The sequence below is a fragment of the Stegostoma tigrinum genome, chromosome 31, assembly GCF_030684315.1.
Source record: "Stegostoma tigrinum isolate sSteTig4 chromosome 31, sSteTig4.hap1, whole genome shotgun sequence".
Taxonomy (NCBI): domain Eukaryota; kingdom Metazoa; phylum Chordata; class Chondrichthyes; order Orectolobiformes; family Stegostomatidae; genus Stegostoma; species Stegostoma tigrinum.
Window position 1 is genome coordinate 4,892,369 of NC_081384.1, and position 17,833 is coordinate 4,910,201.

Below are 17,833 nucleotides of genomic sequence, written 5' to 3' on the forward strand. Positions count from 1 at the left end.
TGAATGATCAGCCATGATAGTATTGAATTGTATTTTCTACATTTCTAAAATCCTGGGTGGTGCTGAACTGTCAGAATTGTCATCTTCCAGATGATTTTGTAAAGCTGTACCCCATTACTACGGAGTTTTTTAAAAAAATCCTGTAGTACTGTCCGGATGAAGAGGAGGAGCGTTGTCCCTGTTTCCCAGTATTTGTCCCTTGTCCAACAAGGTGAAAACAGATGGAATGGTCATTATTACGTCATTGTTTGTGAGAGCTTGCTGTGCAACAGTTTGCTTGAACTGTCTCTTCAATTACAACAGTGACTACCTTCAACCAGCTGGACTTCACAGACTGTGAAATACTAAGCAATATTCTGAGATTGAGAAGGGCATTCTAGAATTTCAAGTTATTTTGTCTTGCAGTTATTGAGTTAACATGGAGCAGAAATCAATCTTTTCTCCAGAGGCAACAGACTGTTCTGAAATATATAGGCTATCTTATGAGGAAAATTAGGAGAGACTGTGCTTGTACCTGTTAGAGTTGAGGAGATAAGCGACTTGATTGAAATGTAAAATCCTGAGGGAGGCCTTAACAGGATGGATGTCGAGAAGATGTTTCCTCTTCTTGAAGAATCTAGAACCAAGGTCATGGTTAAAAGTCAGGGGTTATCCAATTAAAACAGAGATTCGGCTTTTATTTCTCCCAGAGTGTTCAGAGATTTTGGAGCTCACTTCTTGAAAAGATGGTGGAACCAGAGCTCTTGAATATTTTTAAGGTAGAGGTGGATAGATTCTTATAAGGTAAGGGTATTGAATAATTATCAGGGATAGGTAGGAATGTGAATTTTCAGGTTGCAATAGATAAGCCATGCTCTTATTGAACGGGGAGGCAGGCCTGAGAGATTGAATGGCTTACTTCTACTCCTCATTTGTAACTTAGTGGGCAAAATAAAGTTAAAGGTTTTGTGGCTGCTTCCTGTGTGCCAAGTATGATTGAATTACATTCAATACTTCTTTGATATTGGGCAATATTATGAATTCCAAAGCAGCCTTCACAAACAGGCCTCTTGAATATGACAGTGAGGGCCTAGCACAAAGAATGTAGAGTGAAGAAACCAATCATATGGGCCCAACTCGTATTTCTGGTCCACACAAACCTTGCCCCTATCTCACCTCATCAGCATAGCCTTTTATGTCTTTTTCCCTTGTGCTTGTTTCCAGCTCCTCCTGAATTGCTCCCATACATTCTTCTTGCTTCATCCTGGCTTTCAAGAGTTGGCTGCAGTCTCACCAAAATGATTAGGTTTTATTTTCGAAACATGACCTTAATGTAGAGCTAGGACGATTGGGGACCCTGCTCCTGTCTATACAACAATTCCACAGGTTGGGACTGCTCTCTGTTTGTCTTCATTCCAGCCTCAAGGACTCACCTTAGCCTTGTGGCCAGCAAGCTAAATCATTGGGGGATAAAGGCCCCCCCACCGTGACATATGAGGCTTAAATTCAGTTACTCCCTGTAAATTTGGAGTGAACATTGACCATGAGCCAATGAATCCTGCTCTTCCTCACCCTTTTTCTGTCTTTATTTACTCATGGCATGTGTGTTACTAGCTGGGCCAGCATTTATTGCCCTTCCCTAATTGCCCAGAGGTCAGATAAGAGTCAAGCACACTTCTGTGGGTCTGGAGTCACACATAGGCTAGACCGAGGTAATGACAGCAGTTTCTTTCCCTAAAGGACGGTGGGTTTTTCCAACAATCGACAAAAGATTCAAAGTCATTATTAGACTCTTAATTTGATTTTTTTCTACTGAAATCACATTCCACCATCTGCCATGGCTGGATTCAAAGAAGTGATGGTGAGCTGCCTTGTTGAATTGTTGCAGTGCATTTAGTGTAGGTACACCCAAGGTGCTGTTCAGGAGGGGCTGTCTGCAATCAGCATGAGTCATAGCGGAAGTTTACTCGTTAATTTCAACATGCATCACTGCCTTGGGGATACTAAGTCCAATTGCAGTAATTATGACTGAGGCCAGACCATTGCCCACAACAGGGTCCATCAACAGCAGCTTCCAAATCCATAGTCTCTATCACTTCAATGGACTTGGGCATCCAATGCAGGGGAACACCACTCTCTTGCAAGTTTCCCTTCAAGGTTTGCACCATCCTGACTTGGAAATATATCACCATTCCTTTATATTGTTGGCTCAAACTTCCTCCCTAATATCACTGTGTCTCACTATACCCCAAGGAATGCAGCCACTCAAGGAGGCAATCCCACATCACTTTTTTCAGGGCAATTAAGGATGGGTAAATCCTGAGAGTTTCTCAGTCTGTACAAGGTTGAACCAACATTGGCATCTTACTGAGCCACGTTATACCTGCCATCCCATAGAGGCCATCACCCTGCCCGATCTACAAGCTTCTTGTTAACATTGTGTCCGCTGTTGGGTGCAGCGCCACCGACAGGTTTCTGCCAGGATCGCTGCAGCAATCGGCCAGAAGAAACCCAAAGTAACAAAAACAGAAATTGCTGGAAAAGCTGAGCAGGTCTAGCAGCGTCTGTGCAGAGAAATCAGTGTTAACATTTTGGGTGCAGTGACCCTTCCACAGAGCAGAAACCCAAAATAAAAATGTTTGTTCTGACAGTCCCTTGTCTCTGAGGCAAAGAAAATGCCCATTCACTCTCTGGAGGATCCAAAAGTGCATTATCGAAGCACCTTGAAGTAGTTTGAAAAATGCAAGTTCCTTCAGCCGGTATATGTTGACAACTAAATCCCTTATTAATTGATTAATAGAGTCATGCAGTGCTTACACGCAGAAAGTGGACCTTTGGCCCATTATGTCCACGCTGCTTATCAAGCATCCATCTACCTTCTGCTGTTCTGAAGAAAGGTCGCTCGACCCGAAACGTTAACTCTGATTTCTCTCCACAGATGCTGCCGGACCTCCTGAGCTTTTCCAGCAATTTCTGCTTTTGCTCTGTCTACTTTAATCCCTTTTTCCAGCACTTGGCCCATAGTGTTGAATGCCATGGCATTTCAAGTGATTATCTAAATACTTGTTAAATATAACGGTTCCTGTCTCCATCATCTTTTAAGGTGGTGAGTTCCAGGTACACTCCACCCTCGGGATGAAAAATTCTTTCCTCTAAACCTCCTGCTCCTTCCCTTAAATCTGTGTCTCCTGATTAGTGACTCCTCAATGAAGGGGAACAGTTTCTCTCTTTCAACCCTATTTATGCACCTCATAAATTTCTACACTACAATCGGCTCCCCCTCAGCCTTCTCTACCATTAGGAGTCCAACTCCAACCTATTTTATCCCTCTTTAGTTGTGTTGTGAAAATAAAATAAAACTGAGATTGTTTTCCTTAGAACAGAGAACGCCATGGGAACATTCGATCAAGGCTTTCAAAGTCATTCAACATTTGAAATCATAAATAGGGAGTAACGCTTTCCAAAGACAGAATTATTAATAAGAGCTGGTGGAGTGAGGTTGGGTGGGAGTAAGGACACTTGTGTGATGGGGCAAGTTATATATGGAATGCGATGCACTAGTAAAGAGCGGTAGAAACAGATTCAGTAATAACTTTCAGAAAAGCAGTTGGAAAACATTTGAAAGGGAAGGGTTATTTTTTAATTGGGAAAGAGCAGGGAGTAAGACTAATTAGATAACTCATTAAAAATTGGTGTATACATCATGAGCTCAAAGCTTTCATCCTGTGTTTAACATTCTATGATGCAACTCAGGCAGCTTGTAGCAATGTGTTTTCATTTGCTATAAAATTTGTAAATTGAATTATCAGTAGATACATCAAACAAAAGCTTTTCTTTGAAAGCGTTTTTTCAAAGACTTACTATTCCTAAATTTATCACTTGCTGTACCAGCTTGCAGGACCTAACAATTTATAACCCAGAGAGAACTATCACAGTGAAAGGTTCCATTGAAGCTTGCTGTAAGGCTGAGGAAGATATCATGAAAAAAGTGAGAGAAGCCTATGAGAATGACATTGCTGCTATGAATGTAAGTTTAAATATAATTTAAAAATGTTGTATCTTCTCTTCTACTCAGACACCATTTCTAATTTGGCTTTCACTTTATTGGGCTTGTAGCTTCTAATTTCCTTGCATATATTCATCCTTGTTCTGTTTTTCTCTCTACACCATTCTCTCCCTCTGCATTTCTTTTCATAGATTTGTTGCTTTCTATTTCATCTCTCATCTACTATTTATATTTCTCTTTCATTGTGTTCTATCATCCTGTATATTTTCGCTGTTTCCATTCTCCTTTTCTCTTCATTGTCTAAAGTTCCTGTACCATTAGAGAATAGCTGCCCAGGTGTAACACTGCTGGATTTCTCTGAGAGTACCTGCTCGGGTGTAACACTGCTGGCTGTCTTTGACAGTACCTGCGTGGGTGTAACATCACTGGCTGTCTCTGAGAGTACCTGCGCGGGAGTAACACTGCTGGCTGTCACTGAGAGTACCTGCGCAAGTGTAACATTACTGGCTGTCTCTGAGAGTATCAGCGCGGGTGTAACACTGCTGGATCTCTCTGAGAGTACCTGCGTGGGTGTAATACTGCTGGCTGTCTCTGAGAGTACCTGCGCAGGTGTAACACTGCTGGATCTCTCTGAGAGTACCTGCGCGGGTGTAACACTGCTGGCTGTCTCTGAGAGTACCTGCACGGGTGTAACACTGCTGGATCTCTCTGAGAGTACCTGCGCGGGTGTAACACTGCTGGATCTCTCTGAGAGTACCTGCCCGAGTGTAACACTGCTGCATCTCTCTGAGAGTACCTGCCCGAGTGTAACACTGCTGCATCTCTCTGAGAGTACCTGCATGGGTGTAAACCTGCTGGCTGTCTCTGAGAGTACCTGCGCGGGTGTAACATTGCTGGATTTCTCTGAGAGTACCTGCTCGGGTGTAACACTGCTGGCTGTCTTTGACAGTACCTGCGCGGGTGTAACATTACTGGCTGTCTCTGAGAGTACCTGCGCGAGTGTAACGTTACTGGCTGTCTCTGAGAGTACCGGCGCGGGTGTAACACTGCTGGATCCCTCTGAGAGTACCTGCGCGGGTGTAACACTGCTGGATCTCTCTGAGAGTACCTGCGTGGGTGTAACACTGCTGGATCTCTCTGAGAGTACCTGCGCGGGTGTAACACTGCTGGCTGTCTCTGAGAGTACCTGCGCGGGTGTAACACTGCTGGCTGTCACTGAGAGTACCTGCGCGGGTGTAACACTGCTGGATCTCTCTGAGAGTACCTGCGCGGGTGTAACACTGCTGGATCTCTCTGAGAGTACCTGCGCGGGTGTAACACTGCTGGATCTCTCTGAGAGTACCTGCGTGGGTGTAACACTGCTGGATCTCTCTGAGAGTACCTGCGCGGGTGTAACACTGCTGGCTGTCTCTGAGAGTACCTGCGCGGGTGTAACACTGCTGGCTGTCACTGAGAGTACCTGCGCGGGTGTAACGCTCCAGTGTCTCTAAAGTGCCAATTCATAAACTGTTCTTTTCTAAGCTCCAGGCAAACTTGATTCCTGGTCTCAATCTGAATGCTCTGGGCTTGTTCCCACCTTCCTCATCCACCATCCCACCTCACCCTGTTGGAGTGGCACCAGCAACACCTTACGGTCCCTACATGGTGAGTGACTTATTGAGAGATTCACGTCAACCCACATTATTTAGAAGTGAGATCTTTGATCAATCCAAACCTGGGAGAATTGTAGATAGTCAGGAAAGAACTTCCAAAAGGAAGTTAGAACTTTAATTACAAAGAAAATACTGAGAGAGTGATGGAGGAAAGAGTCGGGGAGCAAGACTTTTAAAAAGGCAGCAAATGTATTGTAGGCTGCAAAGCCTTCTCCTCTGCTCAGAGGTCATTTTTAAGATGAGATTGAGTCCAGGTGAGCAGCATTGATAAAGCTACACATCTCTCAGTGTTCGTACCTATTGAGTCAATGGAAATGATCTTCCAATGAAACCTGCCGTATGTGATTGTGTCAAAATTGCAATCGGGCACTACGACTTCCTCGGTTGGATTTTGGAAGATGCAAATCAGAGGCTACGTTTTCAATCTGTTTTGGGTTTCTTGTTAAGATTCAGCCTGTGGGAAGTCTGTTTAAGGGATGATGCTGAGCTTTGGCCAGGAATGACAATGTGTTTGATTTCTGCAGCAAACCTCCGATCCTGAGACAGTCCATGTATTCATCCCAGCCCAGGCTGTGGGTGCCATTATTGGAAAGAAAGGGCAACATATCAAGCAGCTTTCCCGATGTGCAGAGGCTTCGATCAAGGTGAGCACATTTGCACTTTTCCATTTGTTCTCTAAGGTGATCACGAGTTTTCTTATCTTAAAGGCATTGCTAGCAAACAAGTTGGGTGTTAGTTAGATTGTGGGGACTGGAGTTATACCTGGCCCAGAGTAACAATTATCAACATACAAATTAAGAGCATGAAGAAGACATTTGGCTCTTAAAGCTTGCTCTGCCATTTGCTAAGAACATTGCTGATCTGACTGTGACTATCTGTCTGCCACCTATAATTGCCTTGTTAATCAAGCATCTGTCTAAGAGACAAAAAAATTGCAGATGCTGGAATCCAAGGTGGACAAAGTAGAGGCTGGAAGAACGCAGCAGGCCAGGGAGCATCTGGACAAAAGGAGAAGTCAACGTTTTGGGTATAACTCTTCTTTCGGACTGAATGTGGGGGTAAGGGCAGCTGCAGATAAAGTAGGGGGCGGGAGGGATGGAGGGGGAATGGTGGTGATCAGTGGACATTGGTGGTGGGTGAGACCTGGTTGGGATGGGAGGGGTGTATCCTGTTGGTGGCTGGAAGGGAGGGTCAGAAGGTGGAATGGAAGGGAGGAGGTGGGGCCGGAAGGGGAGCCAGGGGATGGATGGGAAGGTTATTTGAAATTGGAGAATTCAATGTATAGTCCTCCAGGCTGTAAGGTGCCCCAGTGGAAGATAAGGTGGTGTTCTTCAAATTTGTGTTGCGAATCGCTGCGACAGTGGAGGAGGCTGAGGATGGACATATCGAAGGGGGAGTTAGGCAGGGAGTTGAAATGCGCGGTGACCAGGAGGTTAGGTTGGCCATTATGGGCCAGGTGAAGATGCTTGGCGAAACGATCACCTAGTCTACGTTTGGTCACATTGATGTAGAGAGGACCACATCAGGGCTACTAGATGCAATAGACTGGGTTGGAGGAGATGTAGGGGAAGCTCTGTCTCACTTGGAAAGGCTGGTTAGGGCCCTGAATGGAGGTGAGGGAGGTGGTGAGTGGGTAGGTGGTGTACCTGTAGGGTTACAGAGGAAGGTACCAGGCAGGTTGGAGTGGTTGGTAGGGAATGTGGCATAAACTGAGGATGAGGACAAGCTCACCTAAGCAGAGTAGGGTGAAGGTGGGTGGGACGTTCCAGGAAGAAGCAGAGAGCCCTGAGACCATCCTGGTGGGGGGTGGACATGTAAAGGGATTGCACATCAATGGTAAAGAGGAAGCGGCTGAACCTGCAAACTGTATATTCCAAAACTAGAGTAAAGCGTCAGAGGAATCACAGATATACTTGGGCAGGGGCTGGACCAAGGGAGAAAAGACTGAGTTAAGGTAGAAAGGGATGAGTTCAGTGGGGCAGGAGCAGGCACTCAGCCTCTGCAGTGTAGAGGTCAGTACGTCAGACCACAACAGCACCACTCTTGTTGGCAAGCTTAATAACAAAGTCTGAGTGCATGGAGCGCAGTCAGTTCAGAGGAAGATAGGTTGCTGGGGGGATGCAGAGAAATTGAGGTGACCAATGTCACGGCGACAGTTCTCAATGAACAGAGCGAGTGCAGATAAAAGGCCCACGGGAGGGGACCAGCTGAAGGGACAGTGTTGGAGCTGGACAAAGGGGTCTGTGGGTCGGGGTGAGAATTCTTGTCCAAAGAAATGGGCACCGAGGCAAAGCTCAGTGTCAGGTCCTGCTTAAAATTCATCAAGTTGGGGGTGCAGAGGGATAAAGCTGAGGCCTCTGCTGAGGACGGAGCATTTAGCATCAGAGAGTGGAAGATCAGGAGGGATTTTAGTAACACCTGACAGGAAGTGATGTTTAGGGTCGGGGTGGACTCAGAGGGAGGGGAGGAGAGGAAGGTTCCGGAGAGCCATGGGTGTCTGAGTTATTGCATCTTGTATGCCTTGATGCCTGAAAGGAAAAGAAAAAGTTCCTAGTTACCACGGCACATGAGCTGGAGGATGAAGTGGAATATGAGTTCCCTGATTGGAGCTGTTAATCTGGTTCAATCAGGGAGCCCTGGCTGACAGATTGCATTGGACGTGCTGCTCACTCAGAGCTGGCTCTGAGGGAGCTGGATCATTGTCATGGGCTTGCCACGTGTAAACAAAGGGTGACAGGGTGATGGGATACCAATCTCTGTGGAGTTATTTAATGTCCCTTGTGATTTTAGAAATCTCTACAAGGTCAGCCCTCCTACACACCAAAGAAAAAAGTCCTCCCTATCTAGCCTCTCCATACGATTCAAACCTCCAGTCTCGGTAACATCTTTTGAAAATCTTTTTTGCACCCTCCCTGGTTTAATAACAACTTTCCTGTAGCTGGGTGAACAGAATTGTATGCAGTACTCAATATGGCCTTAGCAATATCTTGTACAGCCATAACATGACATCCCAACTCCTGTACTCAATGCTGTGAGGATGGAGGCCAGCATGCCAAACACCTTCTTCTATCTTTGATGCCACTTTCTAGGAGCTGTCTACCTGCGCTGCTAGATCTCTCTCTTTGACGACACTCCCCGGGACCCTACCATTAACTGTGTAAGACCTGCTCTGGTTTGTCTTAACAAAATTCAACACCTCGCATTTATCTGAATTAAACTCCATCTGCCATTCCTTAGCTCACTGGCCAAGTCGATCAAGATCCCATTGTACCCTTAGATAACCTTCTTCACTGTCCACTATACCACCAATTTTGATGCCATCCACAAAATTATAAACCATGTCTCCTATATTCTCATCCAAATCGTTTATATAAATGATGAACAACAGTGGACCTGGCACCGATCCTTGTGGCACACCACTGGTCAGAGTCTTCCAATCTGAACAACAACTTGCCACCACTTCTGTGAGCTACCATCAAGCCAATTTTGTATCTAGTTGGCTTTGCACCCCCAGCTTCCATGGGACCTAACCTTACTAACCAGTTGACCATGCGGAACCTTATTGAAGACCTTGCTAAGGTCCATATGGCCAACGTTTACTGCTTTGCCTTCATCTATCATCTTGGTTATGTCTTCAAAAAAAAAGTCAAATCAAATTTGTGAGACACAATTTCCACACACAAAGCCACACTGACTTTCCTGAATCAGTTCTTGCCTTATCGACGTAATCCCATTTTGGCTTCACTTCCCTTATATCCTTTATTGGTAAATAAAAGGAACCTAGTTAGAGTTAAACAGCTTTGGGACACTCTCAGATTGTGAAGAGCATTATAATGTTGTTCAGAGTTATGAGGGGATTTTGTTGAGTAAATATGGAGAAATATTCTGCTGGCAACAAGTTTGGTAACCAGATGACATAATTGACAAAAGAACCGCAGTGTGATGAGAATTTATTATTTGCAGAGCTGTTTGTTATGGTCTGGAATGCACTGCCTGAAATGGCAAGGACATGAATGTTCTCAATAGGTAGCGAGTTTTGAGAAGATTTGTAGCTCAGGTTGAGGTTCTGGATGTGAGTTTGCTCGCTGAGCTGGAAGGTTAGTTTTCAGACGTTTCGTCACCATTCTAGGTAACATCTTCAGTGAGCCTCCGACGAAGCGCTGGTGTTATGTCCCGCTTTCTATTTATCTGGTTAGGTTTCCTTGGGTTGGTGATGTCATTTCCTGTTCTTTTTCTCAGGGCGTGGTAGATTGGCTCCAAGTCAATGTGTTTGTTGATGGAATTCCGGTTGGAATGCCATGCTTCTAGGAATTCTCGTGCGTGTCTCTGTTTGGCTTGTCCTAGGATGGATGTGTTGTCCCAATCAAAGTGGTGTCCTTCCTCATCTGTATGTAAGGATTTGCGATACAATTGATGTCAAATATTGGCAGTTACATTCCAATCAAACACCATGGGCTGCCTGTATTTTGTGGCAGGTGCTACGTAAAGGCAGGGTGTTATGGCTGACACAAAATGGAAGTGGTCTGACTGGAGCTTCAGGGTAGGTGTAATTGCTTAATATCTCTCATTGCAGATCGCTCCAGCAGAAAGTCCGGACACCAAACAGCGCATGGTGATCATCACAGGACTGCCAGAGGCCCAGTTTAAGGTAAAGAAGAGACAACTCCACAAGAACAGGAACAGATAATTACTATCTATACCACATCACTGCTGAAAACTTGACTGATATCATCTCACCTTCTTAAACTGAATTTGTTTTGTCTGCTTGAAACGAGTGCCATTCTGACCAATCAGTTAAAGGTTTGGAGATTTTTATATTTTTAAAGAGTGGTTTTCCAGGGCAGAGAGAGCTGGGTCAGAAACAGTGGTGGAGGTAGATTCTGTAATCACTGTGCAAAGGAATTTGGAAAAAGTTTCAAAGATGATATCTTTAATGTCAGGCTATTGGAGAAATGACAAAGGAATGGGACTAAATGGAGGGCTGGTGGGTTGAACGGTCCCTCCTGCTTGGGAAGACATAATTGTTTTACAGCAAGGAGCATGGGTTTAGGATTAATGCAAACTGTCTTAAACTGTTATCCCCATTCTGCAATGTTAGGGTATATCTCCCTTTTGCTTCACCCGTTTCTCCCTCTCACTCCACCCATTTCTTTCTACCTCTACTTGTGTCCTTTTCCTTCACTCGTTTCCTCTTCTTCTATCTCTCTCCTTCTCCCTTTCCTTTCTCTCTCCCCCTTCCTCTCCGCTCTGCCCCATCTTCCTCGCTATTCAAACCTTTCCCTATCCCACTTACTGACATATGAATTGGGAGCAGGAAGAGGCCCTTCAGCCCCTCGAGCCTAGACTGCCATTTAATAAGGTTACGGCCGATCTGATTGTGGCCTAAACTCTTCTCTAATCTCTGACTCCCTTACCAATCAGGAACCTCTCTAACCTGCCATAAAGATATTCAATGACACAGTCTTCGTTGCTGTGTGGGGAAGAGAATTCACAGACTAACAACACTCCAAGATGAAAGAAAATTCATCCTCCACATCTCTGCTTTATATGGAAAATCCTTTATTTTTAAATGGGATTGCTATTTGTACTAGTACACTCCCCTATCACTCTTTCACTCTTTCTTGCTTTCCTCCCTGTTCTTCTCTTATCCCATCCTCGATCCTCCCGTCCCTGTAGTTGTAAGAATTCCACTTGAAATTGTCTCGTGCCAGATTGACACTTAACGTGGCACCAATCAACAAAATGGGCAAGTTCCCGTAGATTAGAGCCTTTGTAATGCTGTTGATGAGTCATCAGTTTTTTTACCAAGAGGGGGCATGGTGGCCCAATGGTTAGCACGGCTGCCTCACAGCGCCAGGAAGCCAGGTTTGATTCCACCCTCGGACCACTATCAGTGTGGAGTTTGCATGTTCTCCCTGTGTCTGTGTGGGTTTCCTCCAGTTTCCTCCTACAGTTCAAAGATGCTGTTGGGTGCTTGGCCATCCTAAATTTCCCCATAGTGTCCAGGGATGTGCAGGCTAGGTGGATTAGCCATGGGAAATGCTAGGTTACAGGTATAGTGATAGGGATAGGGGCAGGGAGGTGGATCTGAGTGCGATGCTCTTCAGAGGCTTGGAGTGACCTCGATGGGCCGATTGGCCTGCTTCCATACTGTTCAATAATTCTGTAAACTTCGTGCTCTGCTTTCCGTTAGTGTGAACAACAGCTGGGGACAAAATTGAATTCCCGTACAGTGGCGGTCAGGTTACACGTAGCCACATTTGAGAGTTACCAGCGCATTCCACTGATGTCGGTCAGCAACAACAGGGGAGATAGGGCAAGGACACATAGAATCGTTTAAATGACATATTTTTCTTCTCTCCTTCCCCCAGGTCCAGGGCAGGATCCATGGGAAGCTAAAAGAGGAAAATTTCTTTGGACCCAAGGAAGAAGTCAAACTTGAGACGCACATTAAAGTAGCTGCCTCAGCAGCTGGCAGAGTGATAGGAAAGGGAGGCAAAACTGTAAGGGCTGGTGGTGGTTTGTTGCTGTTTGATCTTGGTTTTGAAAGGGGGACTAAAGATGAAGCAGACAGAAGCTGTCTGATGTGATCTTTAGCATGGATCAAGTTCGCTGCTAAATCAGAAGAATAATATAAGATCATATAGAATAAAAACAGAAATCACTGGAGAAACTCAGCAGGTCTGGCAGCATCTGTACAGAGATAAACAGAGCTAGTGTTTTGAGTCCATCATGACTGGTGTTCCTGGGAGGAGTCATATTAGACTCTGTGTTAATTCTGCTTCTCTCTCTCCAGATGCTGCCTGACCTGCTGAGTTTCTCCAGCACTTTCTGTTATTATTTTGGATCTCCAATATTTGTCATATTTTGCTTTGTTTCACCACATGGTGCAGGATTAAAGCACAGCCTTCATTTCGAGCCTGCTGTGCTATTTAGTGAGACTGTGGCTGATCTTATATCTCTGCTACCTTCATCATCATCATAATCCTTGATTTATGTTGCATTTAAAAAACTATTGGCCTGTTTCCCTCCTGCCGTGTCTGCTCGATGACTAAACACCCACAAAGACCCAGAACCGACTGTGAGAGGAAATTTGTCTTCATCTCAAACCTGAATCAGCTGACCCCTTACTCTGAGACTGCAGCTCTTTGTTCTAGATTCTCCAGCCAAAACATGTTGCCCTGTCAGGTTTTTTAAACATTTCATAAATTTTAGTGAGAAAAATTCACTTCCTTCAAGAAACCAGGGAATACAGTCCCAAATAGGAAACAGGGTCAGAGGTCATTAAACTTGAAGTAGCTTTTCCAACATCAGTTGCTACACATAGTTGTAATAAAATCCATTGAAAATGAATATCACTAGCTATAAAGTAACTCCATTTATTGCAATATCCTTACAAAGGACAGAGGAAGGCCTGCTTTCCCAATCTATTACTATGTAGCTCAAACTATCCCCTTTCAAAACTTCTAAGTGCAGGCCCAATCAATCGCAGTTAAAACAGTCAAAAGACAAACAGTTTAACATATGCTCTGGCTACCATGGTGTAATGGTGAGCATGCTGGACTCTGAATCCTGTGATCCAAGTTTGAATTTAGGTGGTGCCCTCTTCCTGTTGAAGGGACTGATGAGCCTTGGAAAGCCTGTAGGTTTCTCTGAATATTGATTGGAAACATTTTAGTTGTGATAGTTTAGATGGAGCAGATATTGTCTAGTGCGTTCAGGAAGGATTCATGACACAGTGTGTAGATAGACCAACACATGGAGGGGCCACTTTGGATTTGGTGCTTGGCAATGAACCGGGCCCAGTGTTAGACCTGTTGGTAGGAGAGCATTTTGGCGGTAGCGATCATAGCTCTGTTACTTTTACAATAGTCATGGAAAAGGATAGGTACATACAGCAGGATATGGTTTAAAATATGGGGAAGGGTAATTACAATTCTGTTAGGCAAGAACTGGGTAACAGAAAATGGGAACAGATGCTGTCAGGGAAGAGAACTATTGAAATGTGGAGATTGTTTAAAGGATGCATACTGTGTGTGCTCGATATGTTTGTCCCTAGCAGGCAGGGACAATGCGGTCGAGCGAGGGAGCTCTTGGTTCTCAAGAGAAGTTGAACGACTAGTTAAGACGAAGAAGGATGCTTATATAATGCTTAGGAAACAAGGATTGGAATAGGTTCTAGAGGGATACAAGAAAGGGGGCATGGGAAAACCTTGGCAGATAGGATCAAGGAAAACTCCAAGGATTTTTACACGTACGTGAGGAATAAGGGAATGACCAGAGAAAGGGTAGGGTCGATCAAGGATTGTAAAGGGAATTTGTGCATGGAGCCTAAAGACAACTCAGAGGGACCTAGTTGTAGAGTAGGACAGTGTGAAACAGGCTGGTAGGCTAGAGGAGGTGGATGCTAGTAAGGAAGATGTACTAGGAATTTTGAGGAACTTGTAAATAGATAAGTCACCTGGGCCTGATGGGATTTGTCCAAGGATTCTACGGGAAATGAGGGAAGAGATCACAGGGCCTTTGGTAATGATCTTTTCATCCTCACTGTCCACGGGTACAGTGCTGGAAGATTGGAAAGAGACAAACGTCATCCCCTGTTCAAAAAAAGGGAACAGGGATAACCCCAGAAATTATAGGCCAGTTATTCTTACATCAGTGGTGGGAAAATTATTGGAAAGGGCTCGGAGAGATAGGATTTATGATCACTTGAATAGGCATAGTTTGATTCGTGATAGTCAGCATGGATTTGTGAAGGGTGGATCATGCCTCACAAACCTTATTGAATTCTTTGAAGAGCTAACCAAACATGTGGATGAAAGTGGAGCAGTGGATGCGGTATACATGGATTTAAGTAAGGCATTTGATAAGTTTTTCCATAGTAGGCTCATGCAGAAAGTAAGGAGGCATTGCATAGGAGGAAATGTAGCAGATTGGATTCAGAATTGGCTGACCCTTAGAAGACAAAGGATGGTAGTGGACAGAAAATATTCACCATGGTGCTCAGTTATGAGTGGTGTACCACAAGGATCTGTTTTGGGTCCTCTTCTATTTGTGATTTTTGTAAATAATTTGAATGAAGGAGTGGAAGAGTGGATTAGCAAGTTTGTGGACGATAGGTTTAGGTTTAAAGTTCAGCACAATATTGTGAGCCAAAGGGCCTATGCTGTACTGTACTGTTCTATGTTCTATATGCTTAGAGCGGAAAATGAATATAGACAAGCTAAACAAAATTCCAAAGATCTAAAGTTCAGACCATAAGCTGGTAAGTTATTTTCACACGATCCTTTTGATTTTGGCAATAATACTCACTGTTTTCAGTAGAGAGACAGTTGATCTTTGATTCAGCAGTTAATCAAGTAGACCTACGTGTTTTCTTGGTTTAGGACTTTTTTTAAGCTCTCTGGGTTTTTCTGTCTTTTTCCCACAAGGAGGAGGAGGGTGGATGGAGGTTTTCTGTTTGGAGACTTTGGATGTTTCTCTTACTGCTGCCGTACACTTACAGCTTTTAAAATCTGCAGCTTGGCCAATCAGAGAGCTTTTGACAAGCAGAATTTTCTGAACTCAAAAGACTCGGTGTTCCTCAGTTATGAAGTGTATTCCGCATCCTTTCGAAAAGCAACATTATATCAAAAAGCTCAAAAATATGCAGCAATTGATTTTTAATTTTCAACAATCTCCTGGTGTTTCCCCAATAGATCTGAAAACTAACTTTTGGTTTATAATCCCAAAGAAGAAAATACACGGTCATTTGCTGTGGTCACACCTACAGCTCTAAACTTTGAATTTCCTTCCCTTAACTCTGCCTGTCCATCTATTTCCTTCTTTGCAATTCTTGTTAGAAAAGCCTTTGACCAAATCTGTAGTTACCTGCTGTAATATCTCCTGATGTGGCTCAGTGTCAAAGTTTGCTTAAGACTCCCTTGCACATGCTTTGAGATATTTTTTCATTAAAGGTACATAATAAATACAAGCTGCTATTAACCAATCCTCTGCCTGGCCCAGGAGTCCTTGCCATTTATTTTGTGTTTATGCCTATGCGTTAAAAACTGACTGTGATTGTTGAGATCTCATTGCAGTACGATTCATCCTAACACTCAATCTCTGTGGTTCCTTTGCTGTAGGTGAATGAGCTGCAGAATCTGTCCAGTGCTGAGGTTGTAGTGCCTCGAGATCAGGTCCCTGATGAGAATGACCAAGTTGTCGTCAAGATCATCGGTCACTTTTACGCAAGTCAGGTAAGTACCCACTCACCTGCCTCCAGTGGGTTCCAGAAAGCAAAAGAACTGTACCCATTTCTATTCAGCAATGTAGGTGATGGCCAGTCACTGGTTCATTCCTCAGGGCAATGCCCTGACCAATCAGGACCAATCTGCCTGACCTAAAATTTAAACAAAGCCTGGCTGTCAATTGTCAATCATCATTAAGTCAGGTACGCTGCATGGCAGTACCTCAACCATAGTCCACTTGTCAACCAATCAGCAAGAGATCCTCTCATGCAAGGCAACTGCTGGTTGGAGTACAAGATGAAAGGCTCTGATGAGCTGTGTCTTTTTCTAACAAGTCTCAAATTCTATACAACCAACTGACTAGTTATTGAATTCTATTTTGAAGACCTTGATTAGATATGTTTTCATCTGATTTTTGGGCAGAACAGTTCAGATCATGACCACATCTTGTGTAAAAGCCAAGTTGCTTCCTGTAGCCATTGCTTCTCTTGTTAATCCTCTTAAATTGATTCTTAGCCAATAGGAGAGGTTTATTCCCATCCACTTTGTCCAAATAAAACATAGAACAGTACACCACAGGAATGGGCCCTTTGGCCCACAATGTTGTGCCGAACATGACACCAGATTGAACTAATCCCCTCTGCCTGCCCTTGGTCCATATCCCTTAATTCCTTGCATATTCATGTGCTTATCTAGAAATCCCTTAAATGCCCATATTGTATCTGACTCCATCACTACCCTGGCAGTGCATTCCAGACTCTTACCACTGTCTGTGTAAAAACACTTGCCCCTCTCATCTCCTTTGAACTGTCCCCCCCTCACCTTAAATGCATGATCCCTCATTTTAAACATTTCAATTCTGGGAGAAAAACGCTGGCTGTCAACCCTATCTATGCATCATATAATTTTATACACTTCTTTCAAATCTCCCCTTAACCTCCACCGCTCCAGAGAAAGTAACCTGAGTTTTTCTAGTTTCTGCTTATAGCTCATACCCTCCAATCCAGGCAGCATCCTGGTAAACCTCTCCTGCACCCTCTCCAAAGCCTCCACGTCCTTCCTGTAATATGGCAACCAGAGCTGAGCACAATACTCTAAGTTAACAATGTGCAGAGCTGGATGAACACAGCAGGCCAAGCAGCATCAGGGGCGCAGGAAAGCTGGCGTTTCGGGTCTGGACCCACCATTTCTGAAGAAAGGACCTGACCCGAAACATCAGCTTTCTTGCACCTCTGATGCTGCTTGGCCTGCTGAGTTCATCCAGATCTGCACCTTGTTATGTCTCACAATACTCTAAGTACGGCCTAACCAAGGTCTTATAAAGCTGCAATGTCACTTCCTGACTCTTGTACTCATTTCCCAGACCAATAAAGGCAAGCATGCCATATACCTTATATACCACCCTACCTACTTGGAGGGACACTTTCAGAGACCTATAGACTTGAACCCCAAGATCATCATGTACATCATTGCTATTCAAGATCCTGCCATAACTGTATGCTTTTCCTTAACATTTGATCTCCCAAAGTGCAGCACCTTAAATTTATCCAGGTTAAACTTCATCTGCCATTTCTCCACCCATATCTGTAACTGATCTATGTGCTCCTGTGTCATCTGATAACCTTCAACAGTATCCATAACTCCACCAATCCTTGTATCATATGTAAACTTTACTAACCTACCCATCTACATTTTCATCCAAGGCGTTTATATATATCACAAACAGCAGAGGTCCCAGTACAGATCCCTGTGGAACACCACCAGCTACGGACTGCCAGCCAGAAAAACACCCCTCCATCACTACTGTCTGCATTCTATAAGCAAACCAATTCTGCATCCATGTGGCCAAGTGACCGTGGATCCCATGTACCTTACTCTTCTAGATGAGCCTACCTTGAGGGACCTTGTGGAAAGCCTTACTAAGATCCTTGTAGACAACATCCACTGCTCTACCCTCATCGATCACC

General features: G+C 44.2%; 1 protein-coding gene across 1 annotated transcript in view; it reads left to right on the plus strand.

Annotated features, from left to right (window-relative positions):
• The window catches only part of igf2bp1 (insulin-like growth factor 2 mRNA binding protein 1), a 182,911-nt gene that overhangs the window by 148,532 nt on the left and 16,546 nt on the right, over positions 1-17,833 (plus strand). Inside the window, exons 9-14 of the mRNA XM_048560617.2 lie at positions 3,871-4,006; positions 5,507-5,629; positions 6,162-6,281; positions 10,211-10,285; positions 12,009-12,140; positions 15,762-15,875. Of these exons, the coding sequence (XP_048416574.1) occupies positions 3,871-4,006; positions 5,507-5,629; positions 6,162-6,281; positions 10,211-10,285; positions 12,009-12,140; positions 15,762-15,875 (700 nt within the window). The remainder of the gene's footprint in view (positions 1-3,870; positions 4,007-5,506; positions 5,630-6,161; positions 6,282-10,210; positions 10,286-12,008; positions 12,141-15,761; positions 15,876-17,833) is intronic.